This window comes from Astyanax mexicanus, chromosome 4 (assembly GCF_023375975.1).
Source record: "Astyanax mexicanus isolate ESR-SI-001 chromosome 4, AstMex3_surface, whole genome shotgun sequence".
In the NCBI taxonomy this organism is placed as follows: Eukaryota; Metazoa; Chordata; class Actinopteri; order Characiformes; family Acestrorhamphidae; genus Astyanax; species Astyanax mexicanus.
Window position 1 is genome coordinate 45,324,547 of NC_064411.1, and position 25,057 is coordinate 45,349,603.

General features: G+C 37.7%; 1 protein-coding gene across 5 annotated transcripts in view; it reads right to left on the reverse strand.

The window, feature by feature from the left end:
- The window catches only part of per2 (period circadian clock 2), a 36,856-nt gene extending 13,209 nt beyond the window's left edge, over positions 1–23,647 (reverse strand). For 3 of the 5 annotated variants that reach the window (XM_022678989.2, XM_022678988.2, XM_049478817.1), the window contains exons 1-14: positions 23,454–23,647; positions 10,185–10,649; positions 6,882–6,980; positions 5,963–6,120; positions 5,661–5,782; positions 5,251–5,452; positions 2,948–2,999; positions 2,171–2,313; positions 1,764–1,842; positions 1,476–1,582; positions 1,068–1,221; positions 680–788; positions 447–587; positions 29–104 (exon numbers count right to left, since the gene is read on the reverse strand). In XM_022678989.2, coding sequence (XP_022534710.2) covers positions 29–104; positions 447–587; positions 680–788; positions 1,068–1,221; positions 1,476–1,582; positions 1,764–1,842; positions 2,171–2,313; positions 2,948–2,999; positions 5,251–5,452; positions 5,661–5,782; positions 5,963–6,120; positions 6,882–6,980; positions 10,185–10,552 — 1,810 coding nt within the window. In that variant the 5' untranslated portion in view covers positions 10,553–10,649; positions 23,454–23,647. The remainder of the gene's footprint in view (positions 1–28; positions 105–446; positions 588–679; positions 789–1,067; positions 1,222–1,475; positions 1,583–1,763; positions 1,843–2,170; positions 2,314–2,947; positions 3,000–5,250; positions 5,453–5,660; positions 5,783–5,962; positions 6,121–6,881; positions 6,981–10,184; positions 10,650–23,453) is intronic. The other 2 variants (XM_049478816.1, XM_022678990.2) reach the window with 1 other exon arrangement.
- Positions 23,648–25,057: the final 1,410 nt, after the last annotated feature.

Sequence of the window (25,057 nt, forward strand, 5' to 3'; positions counted from 1 at the left end):
GAATATGGAATCTTATCTATGGACTTACTGCCTGGAGCCTTTCTGGTCTGCTGCTCCTGGTTCTTCTGCATGTGAACACCCTTACAGATCTCCTGAAAGGTTCTCTGTAGAAACACACAGACACTTATTCATATCATGCTCTATACAAACAGTGCTGGAGTAGTAGATAACTATTTAAGGAATGTAGGGCCCTGAAACATGAGACTGGTATGGAATCTGTACATTAATATAAAGTTATTTAATCTTTAAATGGGTGCTTCCATTTTTTCAATTTTATTTACAATGTTTTTTTCATTAAAATCTTTATATTGAAATGTTATATTGACAAGTCCGATTTTTGTGCCCTAATGTGAAAGAAAATGGTGATGAGAAAATTCTAATGAAAGATGCTGACCAAAAGTCATGTGACAGATGATGAAGTCAGGTAATAGTAATATGTGACTCACAGGTTTGGCTCTGCTGTTCTCCTCGTCCTCGAAGTGCGGGCGAGTTCCGTTACCGTTACTCTCGCTGGATGACGCCACGCTCATCAGGTGATCATTACTGCCTAGGCTGCCGTAGCCGCTCGAGCCGTTGTTATGTACCGGCTACACACAGACAACACCAATACAAGAGTTTTTGTTTTAATTATGTGAGATTATAAAAGAGTATATAAGTTTCTTTCTGAATCTCAACCAACCTGTAGCAGTAGCCGATGTATCTGCTCAGTGATTTCCTGGATGTCTGAGTCCATAACTTTCCCCTCTGCTGTTGGTGGAGCTGCAAACACATCCTCATTCACTGGACCCCTGAAAGATTCACATCCAGCACAATCAGTTTACACCCAGCGCAGAGATTTCTTTCAGTAAATGCATCCAAAGAAGTAAAGAACAAAGCTCTAATCATAATTTTACTATAGATCATTAAATTATTAAATATTAACCACAATAGAAACTTAGGAAGGTACATTCAGAAGACTATGACCAGAAGTGTATACTGTATATGACCAGTTTCATACATTTAGGGTGAACTCTATAGAATCAAAATATCTGTTTTATAAAAAACAAAAACACAGCTTATATACTCACATGCGAACTTTGTGTCGTCCGATGACGAATGACACTTTGCGGCTCCAGGGATTGACAAAGCTGGACCAGCTGGTGTCTATTGTGATGTATTCTCCATTCCGTGTACAGAACCGGATGGAGGAGTGGTCAAATGGCTGACCGGCATACTGCAGGACTATGAGAAAACAAATTCCCGATTTATACAGGCAAGAGGAATACAGACTTATACAAGAAAGTTAATGACTACACCTTTTACGTTATACTATATAATCAGTTATTCTTCTTCTGCATTAAATACATATATATTTATATTTATTATAGTATAATATATAGTTAATAAAAGGCTGTACTAATAATCTACAAGAATTCCTGAAAGTATGAGCAGATTTATCTAAAAAACAAGAAGAAGAACAAGAAGTGAGGACTCACTCTTCCTATGAATTCCAAGCATGATTGGTCGATCCTTCGGATGCAGGTGCAGGAGCACAGGTGTACCAATAAGATCCTGTGGTAGGTAGCCTAGCAATGGGACAGCCCTAAAATGCAAATATTTTTTTGTTTTTTATTTGTTTGTTTTTCACATTTTCAGATGCTGTGTGGGTGCTATAAAACACATGCTCTCTGATTTAAATTATGATTTTTACATTATAATGTGACAATGTATTTAAAATAAGATAATATATTAAATATAACTTGGTAACTAAAAGGAATTCTCACCTCTCATCCACATCCTGAAACACACAGTTGGGTGTGTGTGTGGTGGTGAAGATGCGTTTGTCAGTGGGGATCCTGGGAGCTGAAGGATCAAACAACCGCATATTAATACATGTTAGGCAGAGATTTGAGTAAATGGTAACCAGGGTAACAAGACCCATATGTGAGCTGTCTGGAATCAATGAATGTTGAAATAAAGGTACTGATATCACAAAAGATATAGAAATAGAAATACAAAACAAATCGAGAAAATTAGGACCATCTGTGAAAAATGACTAATGAAAAATACACCCTCTATTCATTCTTCTGTTTGAAATAATTTTATATTTTTTTAGCAAAGCCAATTCACATATTATAGAGCATATAATACATGTACACAAAAGTAATAAAACTGTTACATGCTTACTGACCTTCATAGCCGGAGTGCACTCTCTCAGCCAGCAGGAGGCAGCAGAACTGATCTTCAGTGTGTACTGTATCCTGAACCTTCATCCGGTAGGGAGTCATTCGGAACGGATAATACTGCAGATCTCCCTCACACTCCTTCCCACCACTGCAAAATTAAGAAGATTAAACATTTAAACATTTATTAAAATTAAAGTTATTAAAAAGATTAGGTTTATTTCTATTGTGTGAATGCAAATCCAGCTGAGTTTACTCTACATCTGAGGGCAATTACTGTATTCACTCTCAAACAAATCGCATCAAAGGTAAAACAAAAGCTACAAATTGAACTAAAGTAACTTAAACTAAACTAAAACTATAGCAATATAGCAAACTTACTATAGCAATCAATAAACCTATAATCCTGACTGGGATTGTTGCAATGAGAGCACATCGAAATATCAGCATAAAATCTGTGGCTTTTTTTATTCTTATAACCAAAGGGTATCCAAACAGGATGGTCATTGAGTTTTTGGGGTTTCTTTCAGAGGGCTGTTTGGGGTCACTCCCCAGTCTCTGTAGCTGTGGCAGGTGTGTTAGAACTGGCTGATTCCTGTTTACCTCAGATAGTGCTAAACTAATTACACCGAGCTCTTTCAGAAACAAAAGAGCACATGAATGAAGTCATGCTGACCAGATGCAGGTGCAGCCTGAATGGACTTTGTGAGCTTAATCACTTATTCACATACTGTATAAGCAAAGCAATATATAAAGACCTACACACTCTATATACACTCACTCACCTGATCCGACAGAAGAAGGACTTTTCCTGCATGCAGTCAGAGGGTGAGGATTCTATAAGGAGGGGAAAAAGAGGCATTGACTGGATGTTAATTTAATGCAACAGGAAGCAGCAGCAAACATGAATAAGCTCTGGCCAATATAGAGAGGCAATTCTGGTCACAGCTGTTTAAGGTCAATTAACTGACTTGACAGTCTGAGACAAGGGAGCAGACAGAATAACATTAATATATAATCTGCCCCTACTGTACCTGATTTAATGAATAAGTGTGTTGGCCCCACAGAAAGAGAGAAAAAGTTTATTTATACATTTACGAGAAAAACTATTTGTCAAATAATTGTTTTATCTTTTTCCTTTCCTATAGGGCAGATCATGAATCTCTGGAACCTTTCTTTTTTATTTGAATAATAGTTTTATTCAATTTTCAATTATACAAAAAGTACATACACAAAACAAACCAAAACCCAATAACAAAAGAAAATGAAAAACAAGAAACTATAGCTATAACTGACTGTTTGTGAAAAACAGAAATACTTCAGCCATATATAGACATAACCATGTAAGCCTTTTTTGGAGCCTTTCTAACAAACAGACAATGTTTGTTGTTCATCTGTTTGATGTAACTGAATCAAAATCAACTCCAACTGCACAGACTGACGCTAATTCAGGACATTACAGTGAATCCGGTTCCGGCACTAGGCTTTTAAGTGGTCTGGCTCTGCAGCTTGCTCTGTGTGTGTTCTAAAAATGACTTCACTTCAGTGCTGGAGGAAATAAAAGGATTTGGAATGAGAAAAACTATGATAGCATGAGAGAATGACGCACTTGTGTGCAGTGGGAATTGGAAATCCCAGAGAATGAATCAACGCTAATGTGGGCTGATGTGTGAAGTGCTTGTGAGGGTGTAGTTGAGAGAGAGCAACTGTGTAGTCAATTCATAGTTTATATTTATATATAGTTTCTACACTCGCTGTCCATTTTATCTCCTTCACTGACCATATAGCAAACTTTGCAGTTCTATATTTACAGTCCTTTTCTTTCACCATATTCGTCAATGGTCAGTACCCCACATTATCACCACAGATCATCTATTATTTGGGTTTGTGGGTCATTATTCTCAGCACTATAGTGTCACTGAGTGGCATAGTGGTAATTGTTAGGGTATGTTGTGCTGGTACAAGTGAGTAGACCAAAGGCAGCAGTGCTGCTGGGGTTTTTAAACACCTCCGTATCACTGCTGGACTAAGAAGAGTCTACCAGCCACACATAGTCAGACAGCAGTATCCTGTGGGTACTGATGATGGACTAGAGGATGCCCAACACTGCATACTAAAGTATGCAGCAACAGATTCAGAGCTTCTGTCTTAATCTTTTTAGTGAGTGAACCCAGTGTTTAAAAACTCCAGCAGCACTGCCGTGTCTGATTCACTCATTTCAAAACAATATTCTTTCCTGTATTCCTCCATGGATCATTTGAGCACTACATGAAACTGATGTCTTGATTGGCTGATTTGGAAATGTAAAACATGCTTGGGAAGCGCATATCGTCGCTGCCAAATGAAAAATGGTTTAAATTGAACTTTCAATGTAAAAAGAGTTTTTTAGGTAATTTTGGGAGAATTTCTATTGGTCCATTCAACAAAAGATTTTTGACACGGTGTAAGGTACAGTTGATGTGTTCAAATTATGTAGTACACTAAAAATCCACAAACCTGTAGATACTTGTTTTTTATTGGACAGCGACAATATACAGTACAGTATATCATGGCTGTTATAATCCAGCATTGCATGTCTGATCTGGAGCTTTATAGCAAAAGGATACATTGAAGATAACAAGTATAAGAAGTGTAGGAGAATAGGGAGTAGTTAACATCAGAGTCTACATAGCACCCCTTAAACTCTACAATAATTATTTTGCTATTATTACTAATACAAAAAACGTAATTGTGAAATGTGGAGTTCCACAGGGTTCAGTTGTAGGGCCTATAAAACTGTAAAAAACTGAAGATTACATACAGGGTCTACCAGGTTAAACACTAAAGAAACAAACTTTTTAGATTTCTATCATTAATATTTTGTGATTTAATATAAGTTTCTGAGGTCATCTGGTGTACCACCAAAGGGTACACGTACCACAGTTTGAGAACCACTAAGATATATAATGGGATATATCCAAAAATGGAAATTTCAAACAGTTAAAAAGGCCAAAATGTCAGTCTTCATACAGCACTAATGTATTGAGTTTACTATACTGCGGATCAGCCCAGTATCATGTGCTGTGAGGCTGTGTGTTATTGATCCTACCTGCTCCAGTGCACATGCTCCAGGAAGGCAGCCTGTAAGGAGTGGTGAAGCTGTAGAACACGCTGACATCCTGCGGCGTCAGGAACTCCACAAACTTGGCGTTCTTGAACACGTCACGCTTGCAGTTGAGAATGGACGCTGCCTGATCCGAGATGTACACGATCTTCCCAGTGATCAGAGACACAGCCACCGCAAAGATATCCTAAACACAGTCAGTGTTATCAGTAATTAGCACAGTTTTGAATACACTACCTTTAAAATATTAGTTATGGTGTGATACAGTTAAAATACTTCAAAGAAAGAAATACTAAACATTAAACTGTATGCATATGTTGTTATAACATAAGTAAAAAAATGTCACAGCCTAAATATTCAAAATAAAGGAGCACCAGTGTATTGTAGTGACATACTGTATTTTTGAGGGTGTATTCTGATGTGATGCTGTCGATCTCATCTATTGTATATGACGACACATCCAGGCCAGATGGCTGGCTGTCATTGATCATAAGCAACTGGTAGTACTCTTCATTGGCTGAAAACAAAATTTTTACATTAGTTAAAATGGTGTTTGATGTTTTTGACATATTTGTGAACTAATACAATAACTAATAAAAATGAAAAAAGCACTCATGTACTGCAAAATAAAAAATAAGCTTTTATTTCTCAAAAATCTTTGTAACTACTGTAAAAATGCAGTAGAACTGTGATTTACCTTCAACCTGTTTAACGCAGCGCAGAGCGTATTTCAGGGTGTTGAGAGTTGTGGACTTGCTGCCCTTGTTCCTCTTTTCCGCTGGCAAATGGAGCTTCAGTTCTTTGAGAGTTTTGATCAGCTCCTTCTGTGTCTTGGCCTTGGCAGACTCTTCACTACTGCAGGTGCACAAAACATAAAGGCATGTCAGTGTACAAGCGTTTTAAAAAACAGTCAAGCTAGCAGAGCTCACCAACTTCAACTGCGAAGGGACATAGTTAGATCTGTACATACAGTTCAAATCTACAGGGTTTATACACTTTTTAGCCAATTAATTCTCATTACTTTTTCATGACTTTTTCATGCCTTCACATCTTCCCCACACTGCCAGCTTATGCAAAGTCTCTCATTATCTCATTCGAAAAAGGGAAACACAAACATTTGTAGAGCAAATTTCCATGACTTACGAGGTATTTTTCTTTTTCCAAAACTTATCCAGGCCTGGAAATCACAATCTTTTTTCATGATCGTATGAACCCTGAGCCAAACCTGAATTTAGAATGGCAGTAGACCTACAGCAGAACTGGAGCTAAACTCTGCAGTAAAAAAGGGCTGAGTCTAAATTTTTCAGGTCAGTAGATTTATAGAATAATTGAAACAAAAATCTGCATGACAGTCAATCTTTTTGTGAGTACGTTTTTAAATTGAAACCTATATTTGCTGGCATATGGATAAAATCCAGAAAATAAAAAATATGTCTATTGTTGGGCTTTGTTTTAATTTACTGCATTTAGTCTTGTCCACAGGTCTGTCAGTTCCTTCTGAAGTATCAGTTCTATTGGTGTCACATATTTTGATGCTTTTCAAAGTATCAGAATTAGAAATCCTGTAGAAAACGATGTATAACTAAATATAAATGTATAAATGTGCATGTTCAAACCTGCAGCCACTGGTGGACGGGTTGTCCTGTTCAGAACTGGCACTCAGCAGGCTGAAGGCATTGGAGCTGCTTGGAGGAGAGGGACTGTGAGAGTTTGAGCTGCAAGAGAAACAAACAAAGAAAATAAATATCTATAAAACATCTACAACTTCTTTTTTTAAAGGACTCCAAAACCGATTGGACTAACAGGGCATTAGGAGGCTTAGAACATGATGTGACATTCTCATTATGTGGAAAGGGTCTTGGTGACCTTCTTCTGAGAAAATAAGATTTAAAACATTGAATACATGAGGAAGAAAGCGACAGGTCAGGCTGGCTCATCATTGGAAATAGGTGTCACCTGTTTGCTGGTAAAAGAAGGTAACAATGGTACAAAATAGGTGTATTATTTCATGCACTGGGAAGTGAAACCTAAAATTTACTGCAATTATTATTGTAGCATTCATATTCACCACTCACTCCTACTCATATCAGTAGCGTAAAATTGTCTTATATGTATGTATACTGTCTTTGGCAAACCACTTCTCCACTTCATCTGAAGTATGAATATAGGACAAGCTGGCATTGCAGCTCCTAGCTGAGTACTAGGAGATTTTGCTACTACAGCATGTAAGTATCTGTGTGTGTATGTGTGTGCATGTCTCTAGGCCACTGCTGTGTCCTCCCAGCTTAGAGCTTTAAGTATTAGAGAAAGCTCCACTCCAGGTGTAGGTGACACTTTCGGCTCCTCGAAGGCCACATGTGTGTGTATAAATAGTCCCCAAAGGAGCTTAGAATAGAAAACATGGACACAAATAGCATCTCTAAATCAGTTAGCGTGAGCTAATTATATAAAGCGAATCTGTCTTTAGACAGCTGGGAGTGTGTCTGTGGGCTATTGATACAGTAGGTTAATGTCGCAAGCTAATTGTAGCTGGAGATAAGAGGGTAAGTTCTGTCCTGCTGCTCCTGCATGTGGAGCTAACAGTAGAAATAGTAGAGTCTTCACAATCCACAAAAGGGTGGATGAAGGTCAGAACTGCTCAGACGGAAGTTGAGTGCCTCAGGCAAGAACACTGAACTTGACAATTGTACAGGCTATGTTTGTTTTGCCAGATAATTCTTATTCCATGAGGTAATTAGGCTACAGGAATTTATTGAGGGCAGGTGGAGTTCAGGTAGTCTATTGAATAGCTTTCTAAGCACCGGTTTCTGAGTAACAGTAAATGCTTTTCCTTTTTTTTAATGGGCAGGTGAGAGATGAGGGGACCAGACAGCTAAGACTGGAATGGTTCACAGTAGAAATAACTAAATTAATGTGAGATCAAGTTAGAATTGAAACAGCATTATACGTGATAATACTTTTATAATTTACTATACCACATGCTGTAGTCAAATGTGGTGTAAAGATTCACACAGTGCATTTACTGTGGTCCAGAGCAACAAATTGCATTTATTAAAAGACAATGACGCACAATCGGCCTGGTGAGTCAGATCTGATGAATGTGGTACAGCAAAAATAATGAATGAATTCATTAAATGTTACATTAAACCAATGTTATTACATAACATTTAAGAACAGTGACTCAACTTTACATATTCAACTGTTTCCCTCCAAAATACAAGTGGGAAGATATTTGGTTGAAAGCTTAAATACTGAAAGAATTGAATGAATAAATGGTCATTTGGACTTGAAATATCTAAATAAATACACACACAATCCAAAAAGTCAAAGAAATCATTAATGATGTGTTTCCTCAGGGGACTGGCTTGAGAATAAGTTGTGAGGTGTTGTCTTGTGAGTGAGCCTAAACACTATTCCATAATAGTTGGTGCCAGATGAATGGGACATTGCATTAGTTGTAGGTTTAGGCTGAAAGGTAGGTCAAGTTTAAGTTGGAGTTGGTTTTAATTAATAGCCTAGTTCAGAAATATGACTATAAAATATATATAAATAAAATAAATGTGATGACATCATTCAGAGATTGTGCTTTATAAACATTTTCCTCCTAAAAAAGGCATGATATGATTTCCAAATGAAAGATGGTAACTAATCAAGAATATTAATTGCGATCTGAGTAAAAATAAAACTTGTAATATTTTTACTGTATTAAAAAGTAAAAGACCTGAATGAGAGTCGGCCCTTAATGATCAAGATGAAGAAAGAGAATGAGTAGAACAGTAAAGACAGAGGAAGCTGGATACAGAGACTCAAACAGAAAAACACAGGAGAGAATGGGCAGAAAACGAACAGGCTGTTGTGTACTCATACACAAACAGTACGTTGGCATGGAAATATTTTGGAGTGCGTGGGGAGGGAAAGTTTTCCATCTGAGCCAGGCAGGCTTCAATCAGCCGGAGATTAAAGAGGATTACCTTCATTTTCTTCTGAATATGTATTTGCTTGCCGTTCTCTTAAGGGAATGTCCTAAATTTGTTTCTTGTTATCTAAAGAAAAACCTTAATCTAACACAGTCCACACCACATTTTCAGGGTGCTAGGTGGCATTCTCGCTAATGACCAGCTATTGTATTTCACAGCTCTTTCCACATCTTGAGAGCTTCTATTATTATTCCTCTTTAAGGTCTAAAAAAGCAGAACAAAACTAGAGCTCTCCACACTCTCAGCAGGATGAGAGGACATGCAGAAAACGAACAGACAAACAGCAACTGTTGTTGACAGGTTTGGAGAATGCGCTGTCTCTGAGTGATCAGCCTGCATCATGTGGCATGACAGGTGACTATTACCTCAGTCTCACATCCAGCAAGGCTGCAATCAATGTCCAGCTCTAACACAGCTCCTCCACTAGCTGTTTAAAGATGTCTTAAATTATTTATAAATAGTTTATAGAGGTTTGTGTGTATAGGTTTCCCCAATTTGCTAACATGTATGGGATGTGAAACTTAAGCTTGATGACTTCAAGCTGAATTACATGAGAGATTTCACGTGTGCGTGGATCTGCATCGCTCTGCAGACATCGTTCATTCACAATCAGAAAGGTAACAGCATGCATATCTCTAGCAGCAGCTTATTTAGTTCAATCTATTTATAATGTTAGCTTTAAATGTTGGGCAGGATTCATGTTTTATTGAAGACATTTTAGTTTTTTTAGCCAGGAATCACCCACTTCTCCAGACTTTTCAGACTTTTGACCATCCATGTGCATCAAGGATAGGGAACTCCTGTCCTCTAGGACAAGGCTTCTGCTCAAACACCTACACCTATTTCAGGTAACTGGGAGGTTTAGGGAAATCACCAATCTGTGCTTGGACCATCCCTTAGTTCCCCTGCTGTATATAAATAAAATTGCTTTTATGCCTTTACCTTTTGTTGCTCCCTGACGATTCCAGAAGGGCAGAGTCTTTGCTGTTGCCATTGGAACTTCCAGTCGATTCGTTCCCATGCGATTCATTGCCATGCGACTCATTACCATGCGATTCAGTCCCACTACCACTGGATCCACTGCTCTTTATCTCCACATCCTCGTGCATGGATTCCGCCATCTTTTGGTCACTATGAGGTGAAGCAGAATGGTCTTGACTGCTGCTGTCGCTGCCTTCTGAGGCGAGACCAAGCTCCCCACCCTCTGCAAAGCCGCCGATACGATGGAGCGATGCCATGGAACTACAGCCGGTGGCCTGGTCCTGCTCCTTCAGGGCGGAGAAAAGGTAGGGTTTGGAGTCTTCAGACATGATGATGGGCTGAATGTATTGGCTAAGAGGTTGAGAAAATTAACCCATCTTCACAGCGGGGATGTGCAGAGATGGAATCAACTTAAGGCTGGATATCCTTTGAAAGGAAACATAAAGGAACAAACACAAAAGCATGAGTAACACCAGGCACTGACAGAGATTTCTTACCTTTGAATTCTCAGAAAATTAGAAAAGTGCAGTAATACAGAGACTTTAAACATTTTTTAGATAACAGTGAATCAGTGTTTTTTATGGGAGATTACTTAATAATTTGATGAGGTCTGAGGTAACATTTAGCCATAACAATTTTGACAATTTACACAATCTGTGGACACGCTGACCCTAAGATTCCTGGTAGCTTGGTGTAAAAACACAAACCAAGGAAAAACAGATTTTACACATAAAAAAGCCATGGCTGACTGAATAAACTTGGTATAAAATCAAAGAGTAAGGTTTTTGAAAATAACTTGCTAGAAGTTTCAGAAAAAAGTCACTAAATGTAGTACTAAAAAAACACTAGCAAAGTTGGCAACATTAAGGCTAAGTTAGCTAGCTTATTTAATGTTTAAGGGATAAGTGATGTTAAATTTGAATTTAATTTATATGAGTAGAACATAAAAATGAACTTAAACCTGTCTTTAATTGGCTAGATTCTACAGAGCAGCCAGGGAAGGGGAATGCAGCTGCAGTATAAATTAAAATAAGAGAGTCCTTGTTTGGTTTAAATTATTTGGTCTCTTCACATATTTTAACATTGAAACCACTTTTTTGCCATTTTCTTTTGCTAAATATTCATGACTCCCTACTAGTATGTGCTTATGAGTCACAAAATTAGCCTTTTATTCATACTCTGGATTAATTTACCCACATTTGTGAATATTCTTCAAAAGTTTATGCATACAAAAGATAAACTTGACCACTGCCATACAGACACAGAAAAGAAAGAAAATGGAGCCTGCTGACATTTATACCGCCACCTTATTCTTGTAGTTATGTTTCTTATAGTAAAAATATTATCACAACCTAACTAAAGAGGCTAATTGGTTTTCCTTTGGAACTGGAGTATAAATAAGCCTTAGCACTGTACCGAATAATGGAGAAGAGGGAGAACCATCCTATGCATTCTGAGAAAGGGAGGCTAACTGATAGCCACCTGAGACAATGCTTAGATGCCTGTGACAACTGGAAGCCCCAAATGAAATGAGTTTTAATTTCAAGTTCTATGTTAATACCAAGCACAAAAACACATGTCTAATTTAATTAGGTGTGCATCTACAGCTGTGAAGAAGAGTGAAAAGTAAGTAAATCCATAAAGACTACAGAGTATTTTTTTATCACTACCCTAAAATACAGTACAGTCAAAGTGAGTTAAAAATGGACAATCAGCTTTGTCCACTTTAAAAAAACATCAAGAGTAAAGAACATACACTAAAGGTGCACAGAAACAAATGTAATGTCCACAGAGACTTAAGTATTAAAGTTCAAAGTAGGTTCTTAAAGGGCAGTGTCTGTCTGGTGCCCTTCTTAAAACAGAAGCACACAGAGATGGAACATCAAAGCTAGCCAGTTTAGCTTAGCTCGGGGAAACACTCTGGAGGTTAGCCTGGGCTCTGTTCAGGGACCACCATCTGGGTCTTTAAAGGTGTCTGAACCTGAAGTACAGCCTCTGTAGCCATATACTCTGCCCTTTAGCTTGTTGGAGGCCTCTCCACAGGTTCTGCTGGTTGGTAGGCCAGACAGATCTCACGTTTCATCTCCCAGGGGATCTGCTGCCCCTTTCAAAGAATTCTCCTGGTCCTGCTGTCTGATATGAGGCATTAAAAGACACAAATCAACAGCTTTAGACTGATTTTTTTGGCAACAACAAACTCTGTGCAATTCAAACCCACTACAAAGACTTGGCTGGCCTAAAAACACATTACCAGTAGTTTCCTCTACTAAAGTTTACTGTGTATAGTCAAGGATACAACTAGGTCAGAGACTCAAACGGAAGTTTACAAACTAAACCCTCCTGACTTTCTGCCAATGGTCGCCTCGGGTTCTCTGTAGTAGTCCGCTAGAGTGGCCTAGTGATGGGATTAACTAATCCCCAATTAACCACAATAGGTCTGGTTCAGGTCTGTGCACTAATTCAGCAAAGGTTTCCTGGCCGAGACCCAAGCTTGGTCAATTTTAGGAAAGACACCTTCAGTTAAGATCCACAAGGATCAGTTCTTGGCTCAATGCCCTTCCAAACGGAAGTTACAAATCCAACTGTGGTCCTGGAGGATGTGAGGCTGTCCTGCCTTGTCACAGAACTTCACAAAGTTTGAATAAATAATGTAAAGAGTAGGGCTGTGCCACAATGTATTTCACGCAATAATATTGTCTTATTTTTTTATAATATTATAGCAATAGTGTGTCTTAAAAAAAGACTATTTTGTTTTTGCTTTGTGTTTAACTGTGAAGCTTGAAGTGTAATTTAAAACAGTTAATACCGGTAAGTTACCAGACTCTGTAAACATGGTAATGTGATCTATTTGCGTTGCATTATGGTGCTAATGTAGCTGTTTTGCTGAATGTTTTAAAACAGTTATACTTAATATTCTTGAAATTATTAAAATATTTTCTGTTTTGCCAAGAATATCATCATCACAAAAAGATACCCTGAAATATTATGATTTAGTTTAGGGCCATATCACCCACCCCTAGTAGCGAGAATAATATGTATTTTTACTCAAAAAAGAAAATACCAAGCATTTCTTAAACTTTCCTTTTTGACCTGGGTCAGCATAAATAAAAAAATCGTATTCATTAAATCATGAGAACTCTACCCTTCGCCTTTAAATTATAACGCACCTTCAGACACGCTTTTGCGTCACTGATTCCACCCATAATCTGTGTCAGAAAGTAAGAGTTGAAAGAGACACAGGCTACAATCCAAACAATTACGCAATTCAAACTTTACAAAAACTTAAACGCCCTTTTAGACAAACCCTTTCAAATTACAAATGACTCAGTTCTTCTGTGGATCCCTCACGTGACATGTAAATATTATGTGAACCTGGTGACTGAAACAATGTACCCATCAATTATGACTAATGGAAGAAGAGACTGAGAAACTGGCAAAGCCCCACAGTAACCTAGTAACCTATAAGTCAATGACACAACTGGGGAAAACTGGAATTCAGGGAGTTTAATTTAAGGAATTTAACAGTGATTCAACTCATAACTGATCCAACAACAGGCTCACAAACTGTGTAACTGTGTTAGATACACAATTTGGGGAAAATATTTAACTGCATACTAATTGCCATGGACAGCTGAGGTGGTTATCTCAAAGGTATGTCTTTATTCATGTCATTTACGGCAGTGCTGAAGATGGTTTTAGTGTTTTCACTGCTCCCAGGGAGGGAAATCCGAGATATAAGGGACGTACTTGCAGTTTACAGATGTGGCCCATTTCCTTTAGGTAAGTGAATGTAATGTACCTTTAATATAGGGGTGGAATCACAGAGCATATCATATCATGACACTGTGATTCTGCAATATTCAATATATTGCAAGACGGTTCTCTACAATTCTTTATGGCATCTTTGTTACTGAAGAGAATAAACACCATAAAATTGTGGATTTATTGGTTTCAGTCTCACAGAATTTTACAACCAATATTCTTCACTGCAGGTTTACCCTATCAATTTCATTAGCGTCACCATGTAGATTAATGAAGCCGTATCTTCAGTAAGTAAAATTGTGAGGAGAGTTTCACCCCTACTTTAAGGTGCATTATTAGGGGTGAGAGGTTAAGAGGTTCAGCAGACGAAGATGCTAAAACTTTTGCCTGGGAATTTTGTCCTCAATGCCTGGGTCAGGCTATCTGGCATCAGCAGCCAGAGCCAGAGAGAGCGTGCAATTGGCCATGCTCTCTCTGGATTAGTGTCAGCTGGTTGATGTATCAGAGCTGGGTATCCAGAACTATGTTGCATGTGCACATGAAGGTACTTTATTTATATAATACACTATATTTATGTACCTTAAGGAACAGAAAACACATTACCTGTCCAGTACATTGTTCATGGTGTGTATTTTTACTTAAGGTTCATAAAAAAAGTTTTCAGGGAAGTGGTTCTTTGAGCACTCCAGGAATCAAGTTTGATATCTTAATATCTTCACATTGTAGAGCTGAAGCAGCACTATTTACACCTCTTAATAACAAGAATTGAAAAGCGGTGTGTTACAGGAACAGTATCTGTAATACACCTACTTATATGACTATTATTATAAAAGCTGTGTCTCTAAATCAGATCATAAACCACACAAACATTCTTGAGGCTTTAATGTTTTTGTGGTGTGAGCTACCCGAGATTGAAAAGTGTTGGTGTTAGCTAGCTGCTGCTGTTGTTATTGTTATTTGGCCTATATTCAGACTGAAAGTAGATGGAACTATTCATATGAAGAAACCTTATATAAAGACTGATCTAAATCAGAGCATGACAGACACATCACTGGGCTGATAATAAGGGCAGATAGTGATGTGCCACAAACGTATCCATATCCGGCAAAACTCCCCTACACCAAAACAACAGTAGATGTTTTCAACAAGTAGTTTTTTTGTTTACTCAAATTGTCAAATACATTTGTGAGAAAAGAAATCCCCTGCTTTTTAAAGATCGTAGAAAGCTTGGACAGCACATCATCTCTCAAAAGTGAAGCCAATACAGGTCTAGGGCCTCTGGTGACTGCTTCAGTATGATCCTAATATGTTTAAATGAAAAAACAGACCATTTTAGCATCATCTTAGCATTTTCTCCCCTAAACTATCTTTCCATCTTCAGTGTCTAATTCCAACAGTTACTGGTCAATGTGCTAACATTTTTTATATTTTTCTTTTTATCCATATTTTTATTACTCAGGTTTAAAACATTAATCTATTATATTGTTGGTGGTTGGTGTGGCGCAGTGGATAACACCACTGCATGCCAGTGAGCTACCATCATCATGTGAAAGACTGGGGCTCAGTTCCCATACTGGGTGACTATTCTGTGCTACCCCAATGGGAGTCCCTGGGCAATACTCCTAACACTACATTGGTCCACCTCTGCAATAGAAAACTTCTGTAAATAGCTCTGGATAAGAGTGTCAGATAAATGCAGTAAAGGGCTGATAATATATTGTTAAAATAATTATGTGTGCTATAACTGACCTGCTAAAGAATTCTGTTTGCATCTCAGTGGAAAATGGCCAATGTGATCTACTTAGTTAATAGCAAGGCAGATAATTTTAGTGCAGTTAGACATGCTGAACTTAGTATTTGTTCTTTGTGTCAGTCAGCACTTTTGTCAAATTTATATTTGTTATATTCATATAATTTATACACTTACTGTACAAACTTGGAACAGAGTGAAAAAATCTCTTTTCTGTTTAGTCCTTAAGGCTGCAGCTTAATTAAGGCTGTCTGAGATAAGCAGATAAAATTAGACTTTGCCTCTGGTTTGTAGGATGCTGGTTATGGTTGCAAATTGTAGGACAAAAGGGTTTCATTTCTTTTTCTAAAATGCATTATTTTATTTGAAAGCAAAAAATAAAACATAAACTAAACATAATAAATTCCTGTATTAATTGATGCTTTAATTTAAGTGGTTGTGTCATATATTTACTTGTTTGCTCATTTATTTATTAGGGCTCACTTATGAGGCTATTTTGCCTCAACCTGGCACAGTTATTAGGAGGCTTATTTCTTGGTTCTACAAATTAAGATGCAAGAACTGTTGAATTCTGTGTAATTAGCCTAGTGGCTGACTTAGCAGTTGAAACCGGCTTACCACTGTTACAACAATACAAGCCGAGTTTCACAAACAAATCCCCCAATTATGCCTAAAATAAAAAACACAAAGAATTATTCTCAATCTCTTCCAAACTAATACATTTTCCCACCCAAAACAAAGCACGACTGACTGAAATGTTCCTGTTCTCAGAACTTTAAATGGCTACAAATTGCCACATGTCTGACTCAATGCCCCCAGCTGAATGCCCTGAACAGCACACAGTAAAGAGGTGATTAGGAGCTTCCGATCAACTGAAGTAGCCTGCAGGCTAATTCTGTGGTGAATATGCTTTCTTAAGGTCAATATAGAAGAACACTGCAGTTTAACAAGGTTATAGCCAAGCCAACACATTTATATTAGAGTAACTGGTTAAAGCTATACATGAGTAAAGAAAAGAAATGAGCTTAAATAACAAAAACATGTGTACTGTGCATGTGCCTTAAAGAGCCACTAAACTCTACAACAATCATAAAAGACTATACAGAGCCTTTTAATGCAGCAACACCATGGCAATTGCTATGGACACCAGAGGAATCACCTAAAAAATATTAGCAACCACCTTGAATACCATAGCAACCACCTGGGACATTATAGCAAACAGTGGAAAATATTTTAGCTGCACAACTATTCTGTGTGTGCCTTTTTGTGTTAGTTTGTGTGAATTACTTTTAAATGCATTACCAACTAGCCCAAACAGGTTTATATCTGGATAATACCAAGGTCTGAGTCAGTGTAAAGGCATCTGTATCTTAAATAAATATTTAACAACCAAACTACACCCAGTACAACACCAGAAAACCAGTAATAATTGCCACAAAACAAGCATATTTCATTTTACACAGCAATCGTATTTTAGACTAACTGCAGGTACTATACTTTTGACTACCTAGTATAAAAACATGTGGCTAAAATTTTATCAGAATACAATTCAGGTACTAGAAGATGAAGATGTCAGGTGTAAACAGGGTCTAAGTGATTGAATACTTTTGAGATTCAGAACTATGTTTTCCAACATCTGTATCTAAACGTATTACTGCTCCTGCCATTCAATCTAGTCATTCAATCAAATTCTCACAGCACCCTCCCTGCATCTAGTGTTCCCAGTAAAGTAGAGTTCATTTTCTGCAGCATAGAGAACTTCCAACGCAAGATGGTGTTTATATAACTATGTTATATACATGAACTCTCAGCATTATTCAACAGGTAGACATTAAATAACAGTCAAAACGAAAGGAGGCAGAACATATCATTAGCGCCGTGTGTCACTGTTCAATATCAACCTAATAATCCTGCCAATCAACCTAGAAGTCTGTTTTATAACTAAGTATCAAGTTAGAGACATTTATGTAATTGAATGCGGAGCACACACACACACATACACACACACAGACACACACTCCACTGCCTGCTTTATATAAGGACTTGCATAATGGCAGAGTAAGATCTGACAAGAAACAGTTAACAGTGACAAAATACTTTGTCCTCAACTGAGCTAATAATTAATTTATTAAAACATCACTGTACCAAAGAGCTCATTCATAGCTGCAACTAAAGCATGTCCAGTATACAGGTCATATTCTGCCTCTTGCCATTGATAAGACTTTATTGCATAAGTAGCTGATGGAAGTGTCATTTTACATAATACTTTAGTTATCTGAGCAGGTGGTTATTTAACACTTGGCACCTACATAAGTGTGTTTGGTCCATGACACATATCTTAACATTATGATCATAGGTTGAATAAAGAGGTCAGAACATACAAAAAGGTAGGTTTAAATGCAAATGCATTTGGTGTTGAATTTATAAATGTTTTTCAATTATAAGAGTAGCTAAGATAAATACTGTTGTGCTTTCTCTACAGGTGACCCAATGGTAGCATGAAAGCATGGAAATGTACAGAGAAGATGGAAAGGATGAGCGTAGGCCGGAACAGGCAGGAAACCTTTCCTGACAGGAGAGCTGATAAAATATGTTATCACTCTTCTTTTACCCTTTTCAACACCAGGTGTTCCAATAACGAATATGGCCTCCTTGATGTAAGGCTAAAATTAGCTTCCGTTATAATTGGTTGCACTGGAGAAACGTTCCATATATATATATATATATATATATATATTTTTTTTTTTATGACAGAATACTTAAACAAATGAAGTTTACATAACATAACATTGATTTATTTTAGTTTACTCATAAAAGACAGTATTGAAATGTAGTATTAAACATAGTTTTAGCCATTGTAATCAAACAAAAATAGTAATAATATTTTAATATTATGAGGGCTTCACAATTGCAATGTGTCCATTCAAAATAGTCACATGACAATAGAAAATGTCTGGACAATGTCTTGTGCATTGCCAAATTAACTGTATTAAAGTTTTTGTTGCTGGATGCAAAGGGAAATTTCACATTGTTCTTATTTTCCATGATCTAATAAAATCAACCAGAGCGGAATTTATCCACCCAATATTGTTTAAATTACTCCAGCATTAGATATAAACAGTGCATTCCTAACAAAGTGACATGTTGGATAAACGATGCTTCACATTTTCCAGTACTGTGCAACCCTATATAATTATATAATTATAATTTTCTCTTGTCAAATATCAAATGAAAAGCTGAATGAATACATATGAATTAAATTCTTCATCATGTTGCCTCAAATATACATTAGATTGAGCTCCTACATAGACTTACTGCTGTGATTTGGATTACTGTCATGTTACATGACCTACCCAATGAAAAATCACTGTTAAATGCAAGATGTAAAATCAGATATGTGAGTGTTGTCATTTTGACACTGATTCATATAATCAGTGTAGATAATCACTCTGCTTGATTACATTCCCTCCTCCATGCTTCACAGTTGTACTGTTACCCATGAATTGGCACTGTTTGGACTTAGAAGTCACCAGATTTTTACAGCTTTTTGTAAAAAATATCAACCTACCTTCTATTTCCACACTCTCAGTGAACCATCTTTAGAGACAGAGTATAGTGAAATAAAAACTACTGTCCTTATATAGTGTGGGTGTGCGATTTTGTTCATGTTAGCGTGTGGAATACAGCCAGAGCTTTTTTTTCCCTTAAACTGTACAACATCTCGAGCGTGTCTTTGTGCGTCATTGATTCTTTTCCTCCACGCCTTGCCCAGTGGAATGCTACAACACAGCAACCAGTCCAGTACTTCCTGCCAAATCTGCTCCCTAAGCGTGTCTCCACACCAACACCTATGACCCTCCACCCACAGCAGCCTTCTTAAAGCTAGGGAGCAAAAAATCACATGGTGAGATGGGAGACTTGAAGTGCGTCAGAGGATTCCGAGATCTTCCAATCTTTAAATCTACAGTCTTATCATATTCATCACTCCAGAGCGTGAAGACAACAATGGTACAGCAGGGAGGAAGAAAGTGGAGTCAGGATTTTGATTGGTTCAACTTTACTGTAATGAAGAATATACAATATAATGTACAAATGATGGTATTAAACATTGGGTTGTTCAATATACAATCAAATGGCATGCCAAAAGTCATGGAATAGCAGGACATAAAACAGCTTGGGAACACCCACACCTGTATAAGTGTGAGTGAGGTTTAGTACTGACCAGCATGCTTGTGGACAGATGAAAAAGTCATTCCATTTCCAAGATTGAACACAATACCGTACTATTTACTGTCCCAAGACTTTTGGCTGTATCTCAGTCTATTTTCAAACATACTACAAGGTGCTCCATTTCTCAACCTCTTTTAACGTAGGAAACAAATTTATTCACATAATATACAATTCAAATGAACCAGCTTTACATTTTGGAGCTAGACTGCACTTGAGCTAGACTGTTGTGTGTGTAGGCATTCACACCAATTAATGATCTCAAGTACTGAGACTCTACCAAGTGTTAGAGTGTTAAGAAGTGAGATAATTAGTGCTGTGAGACAAACCCAGATGTTAATTAATTGTCATTTACGTCACTGGATGTGTACGCAAGCACTTTGCCACAACAGCTATTCATTATCACGAAAATAGCAGCATCGATGGTTACTTTCTCTGGGGACTTGACCCTGGGTTTATTCTTAGCATCTGCTCATCTTAAGATCATGACTGGATGATAATAGATAATCTTATTATAAATGGATAATCTTATATTAATACTGTTATCCATAACCGCCTTGAAAATTGATTGGAATGCAAAATAAAATGAGTATCATAAACAAAAAATTTTAGAATATGACTGATACTTCAGACTTTGATTTGTATGTGTACGTGTGAAAATATCTGCATTTTATTCATTAAATTTACTGCATTTTTATTTTACATTTCTCTGTAATAGTTTTCCAGATATATTTTAGTTAAACTTCTAAATATCTGTATATTTAAAAAAAATACTGTGCATTTGGAACATCCCACAATTCCTATACCAATGCATCCCTACAAACCACATGGCTATTTTATAAGCAGTGCAATAGACTGATGGCAACAATATATTAAACAAGCAAATTAAACAAAATGTTCTAGTTCTTATTGCATTCACTTAATAATATTCAGCACTTGCCCAAGATGATCAGGTACTTATCAAATGTTGGGTCTCTGTCCTGTAGTAGTACCTCGTATTAAAATTCACATGTAAACTGTTTATCCACTAAAAAGTTAATTTTAAGCAAATTCAAAGTGTGTTTAGGAGCTCCCAAGCAATAACATCATAACATCATCTATGACTGGCAGTCACAGATAGCCTATCTCTCTCTGGGTGGGTAGGAAGGAAGGAAAACCCTCCTTCTTCAACAAAGTTTGATGCCAAGCAATATGGGCATTTTTTAGCTGATGTAACAAAACAGGCAGTTAGTGTTCTCCTCCAAGCGTGTTCAGCTGAAGTTGCATTAACGACAGTTTAAAAAGATAATGTGCCCAGGAGGAAGCATATGCTTTACTATTGTGTAGGAATTGTAAATGCCTAAAAAGTAAAACAGCTTAAAATTAATACAAATAGATAAATAAACAACAAACAAACAAAAGCTAAACAACATGCATCCAGTACAGAAAAGATGCAGAATTTGTTTTGAAAGCACTGGCATACATTTTTTGTGTACTCAATACATTTAAGCCAGATTAAGGTATTTGGAACAGCACCTCATCTAGGACTAGGTCACTTTTAATAATAAGCTCCCAAGAGTCAAGTCTCTCTCTCTCTCACACACACACACACACTGCTGACTGATGTCAACAGATACACACTCGTCAGCAATTATACACAAACAAAAATATTAACAAAAACAAGATTCCCAAACTGTACTTACTAAGCTGAACAGAGAATTCCAAATCAGAGCAAGCAAATCTTATTTTAACTACCAACTGTGATGCTTGAATGTTTGTGAACTGAGAATTGTCTATTATTTCTCAACCCTGGTGCTGGAGTCCCACTGCCCTGTGCTTTTGAGTGTTTTCCTTGATTCAAACAAAGCTGATCCATATACTCAGCTCATTAGTTAAGTGTGTTAAAGCAGGAAAAGCACTAAATATGCAGGGCAGTGTGCCCCCAGTACCAGGCCCGAGAAACTCTTTACTACATACACTGTTATATAAATATAAACAGCTACCAGAAAGTGCAAACACCTCTGCAAATGAATAAACATTCAAACACTCATTTTTGTTTGTTACTACAAACATAAAATACTTCAGACCACTTAAATAGCACAAATGTAGTACATGTTATGAGGGAGGATTTAGTTAGTTAGTTAGGTTACTTAGTTTACTCTGTTTTAAAAATACATGAAAACATGGACAGCTCAGACATACTAGTGCATCTCAAAAAATTAGAACATCATTGAAAAGTTACGTTATTTTAGTAACTCAGTTCAAAACGTGAAACTCATCATGTTATATAGATGTATTACAGACAGAGTGATCTATTTTAAGTGTTTATTTTTTTATTGTTGATTATTATGGCTTACAGCCAAAGAAAACCCAAAAATAAGTGTCTCAGAAAATTTGAATATTATATAAGACTAATTGGTACTTTTGGCAGTGTGGGCAGTGTGCCAAGTCCTGCTGGAAAATGAAATCTGCATGTCCACAAAAGCTGTCAGCAGAGGGAGGCATAGAGTGCTGCAAGATTTTCCAGGAAAACACTGCACTTACTTTGAACTTGATATAACACAGTGGATCAACACCAGCAGATGACATGTCTTTCAAAACAAACCATCACTGATCATCAATAAATTCTGCATTTAATTTGGAAATCATGTGACCAGAGGTGAGAAGATTGAAGAGACACACAGTTCAAGCTGCTTGAGGTCTAGTGGGAAGTTTCTACAATCAGTGATGGTTAATTTTGCCTTTTTATAAAAAAATAATCATTTGTTTAGGTTTTAGAGCAAGGAAGCACCCAAAACATGCAGGAATGCAGGGGTGATCTACCTGTATGACGTTGTTAAAAAGCCAACAAATAATAAAAAACAGCAACAGCAAAACATGCTTCTTTACATAGATTGTCTTGCACATATATGTATTTTTATTTATGACAAACTTGCATGTCTCACTGTAATGGGCGTAGATATTCCTTTTGACACAATATACACACACACACACACACACACACACACACACACACACACACACACACACACACACACACATAAATAATGGTGTGGTAGGGTTTGTTTGTTTGTTGCCTATGGGAAATACTATGCCATAAAAGGTTAAAAAACAAAGCAATGCCCTAAGAAAAAAAAACAATGAAAATATGTTTTAATATGCTCCAGGAATTCTTATGGGCAGGACCAATAGCTGGATACTAGACCAGTGACCGGCATTGACCCACTCTGTGACACAGTTATGCAACGCGCATGTTTAAACCTAACACAGTGTCGTTTAAAGCACGTTTCACAGCCTTTATATAAACCTAATCTCCTCGCTAGTGATTTAACTGCGTTTTACTACTGTTAGACAGCTTTAAAACATCTGAATAAAGCCATGTTTTGCTATTTTTGCTCTTTAAACTCAACTCAAGCATAACATTGGTTCGCTACAGTCAATGGAACGGCTGTATATGTCTATGTGTCAGTGTTATACAACACAAGTTTCCCAGCACAAAGTATAAAACCTACCTTTTGCAGTCTTCAAAACACTTCTTCCTCTTTAAAATAAGACCTTAAAGAGTAAGTATGCTCAGTCCCGTCTTGGTCCTTCAGCTGGTTTAAAAAATATCCCACAATATCTGATAGCAGAGGAGTGTCTGTCCGCTGACACACTGCTCTCGCTTTCGCTCACTGTTTCCCCCTCACACTGCTGCCCTGAATCCCCAGCTCTGACTATGACCTCAATTCAGACCCCGCCCCCAAACCCCGTTCCGTCCAATCACAGCCAACTACAGGCTGCCTGTGTCCACGCCTCCTCCGTGGCAGAGCCCGAGCTCGGCCTGCCATTGGCCAGAAGCGCCGCCAGTCTCTTTATGTAAGCCAGGCATCCGCCTCACGTGGAAACCCCATGGCCAGTGGCGGCGTGCGAGCCGTGTGGGCAAATCAGTAAGTAGGGGACGAGAGCGGGTGAATGGAGCGGCGGTGAGGGAGGAGTACAGAGCGGAGCGGTTGGTCCAGGGAAGCCGAGCACGATGCTGTGTTATACAAACGGTTATACAAGCGTGTGTAAGTCAATGTGGTCTCCGTGCACGTAAAAAATGCACCGTCATGTGATGCACAGCAAACTAGACCTCACTTTCCAGACAAGGACGTTATTATATCACCTCTATACCTTCAGCACTTTCATGACACTTTGAGTTTTGTTCCTAATTCATTAAACTAAGTTTGAGAAAAGAAGAAAACTTTACACACTTTGACTTTGGGTGCAGAAACGTTTTTAGAAAAGTTTTAGAAAGTGTTTTTAGGAAGTCTGGAAGCAACTTTCAGGCCCAGGGTGGTCACTGGTCACTTTTGTTTCATGTCTCCTCTACTTGCATTGGAAAAGTCTCTGGCCTGCACGTGTTTATGTTGTCCTGCTGTTGCGTTGGACACACCCAACTCAGCACTGCTGAGGAGGGTTTGGGCCAAGGTTGGCAACCATTGTGTTAAAGAAGAACTCCAGTGTAAAATTGACTTGGTGTAGTAAAACATGATAAAGAGTACTAACCTTTATTTCAGCACGAAAGCACATATCTGTAATGTGTGAGAGCATCCGGTATCATAACTACACCTGCTGTTTGTTGCAAACCAAACCATTTGTTGCAAACCAAAATCAGATTAATATTAGTGGAGTTGTGATTATTATAAGTGTGTTATAGCGACAGGCTATTCTGCGTCTATGTATATATGGTACGGTGGCCGAGAAAGCCCAGCGCAGTGCAAATTGAAAAGCGCTGCAAAAGCACAAAACACATCCATCAAAATTACAACACAGGCGCAGCAAATAGAAAAACGCGCTGCAAATAGAAAAACGCGCTGCAAATAGAAAAACGCGCTGCAAATACAACCACAACACAACGGAAGTGAGTCACAACACAACGGAATTTTCCCGGGGGACCTTAAAAGATGCTGTACCAGCTGTATACAAAGGACAATAAGTGGCAAACAAGCTTCTGAAAAGTAAGTTATGTTTATTACCTGTGATTGCCACGGTTGTGTGCATATTATTAAAAGTTCTGCTTCACAAAACGCCTTGTTTGCCACTTATTGTCCTTTGTACACATAGTGAAGTCCGAGACGTTACTGAAGACGCA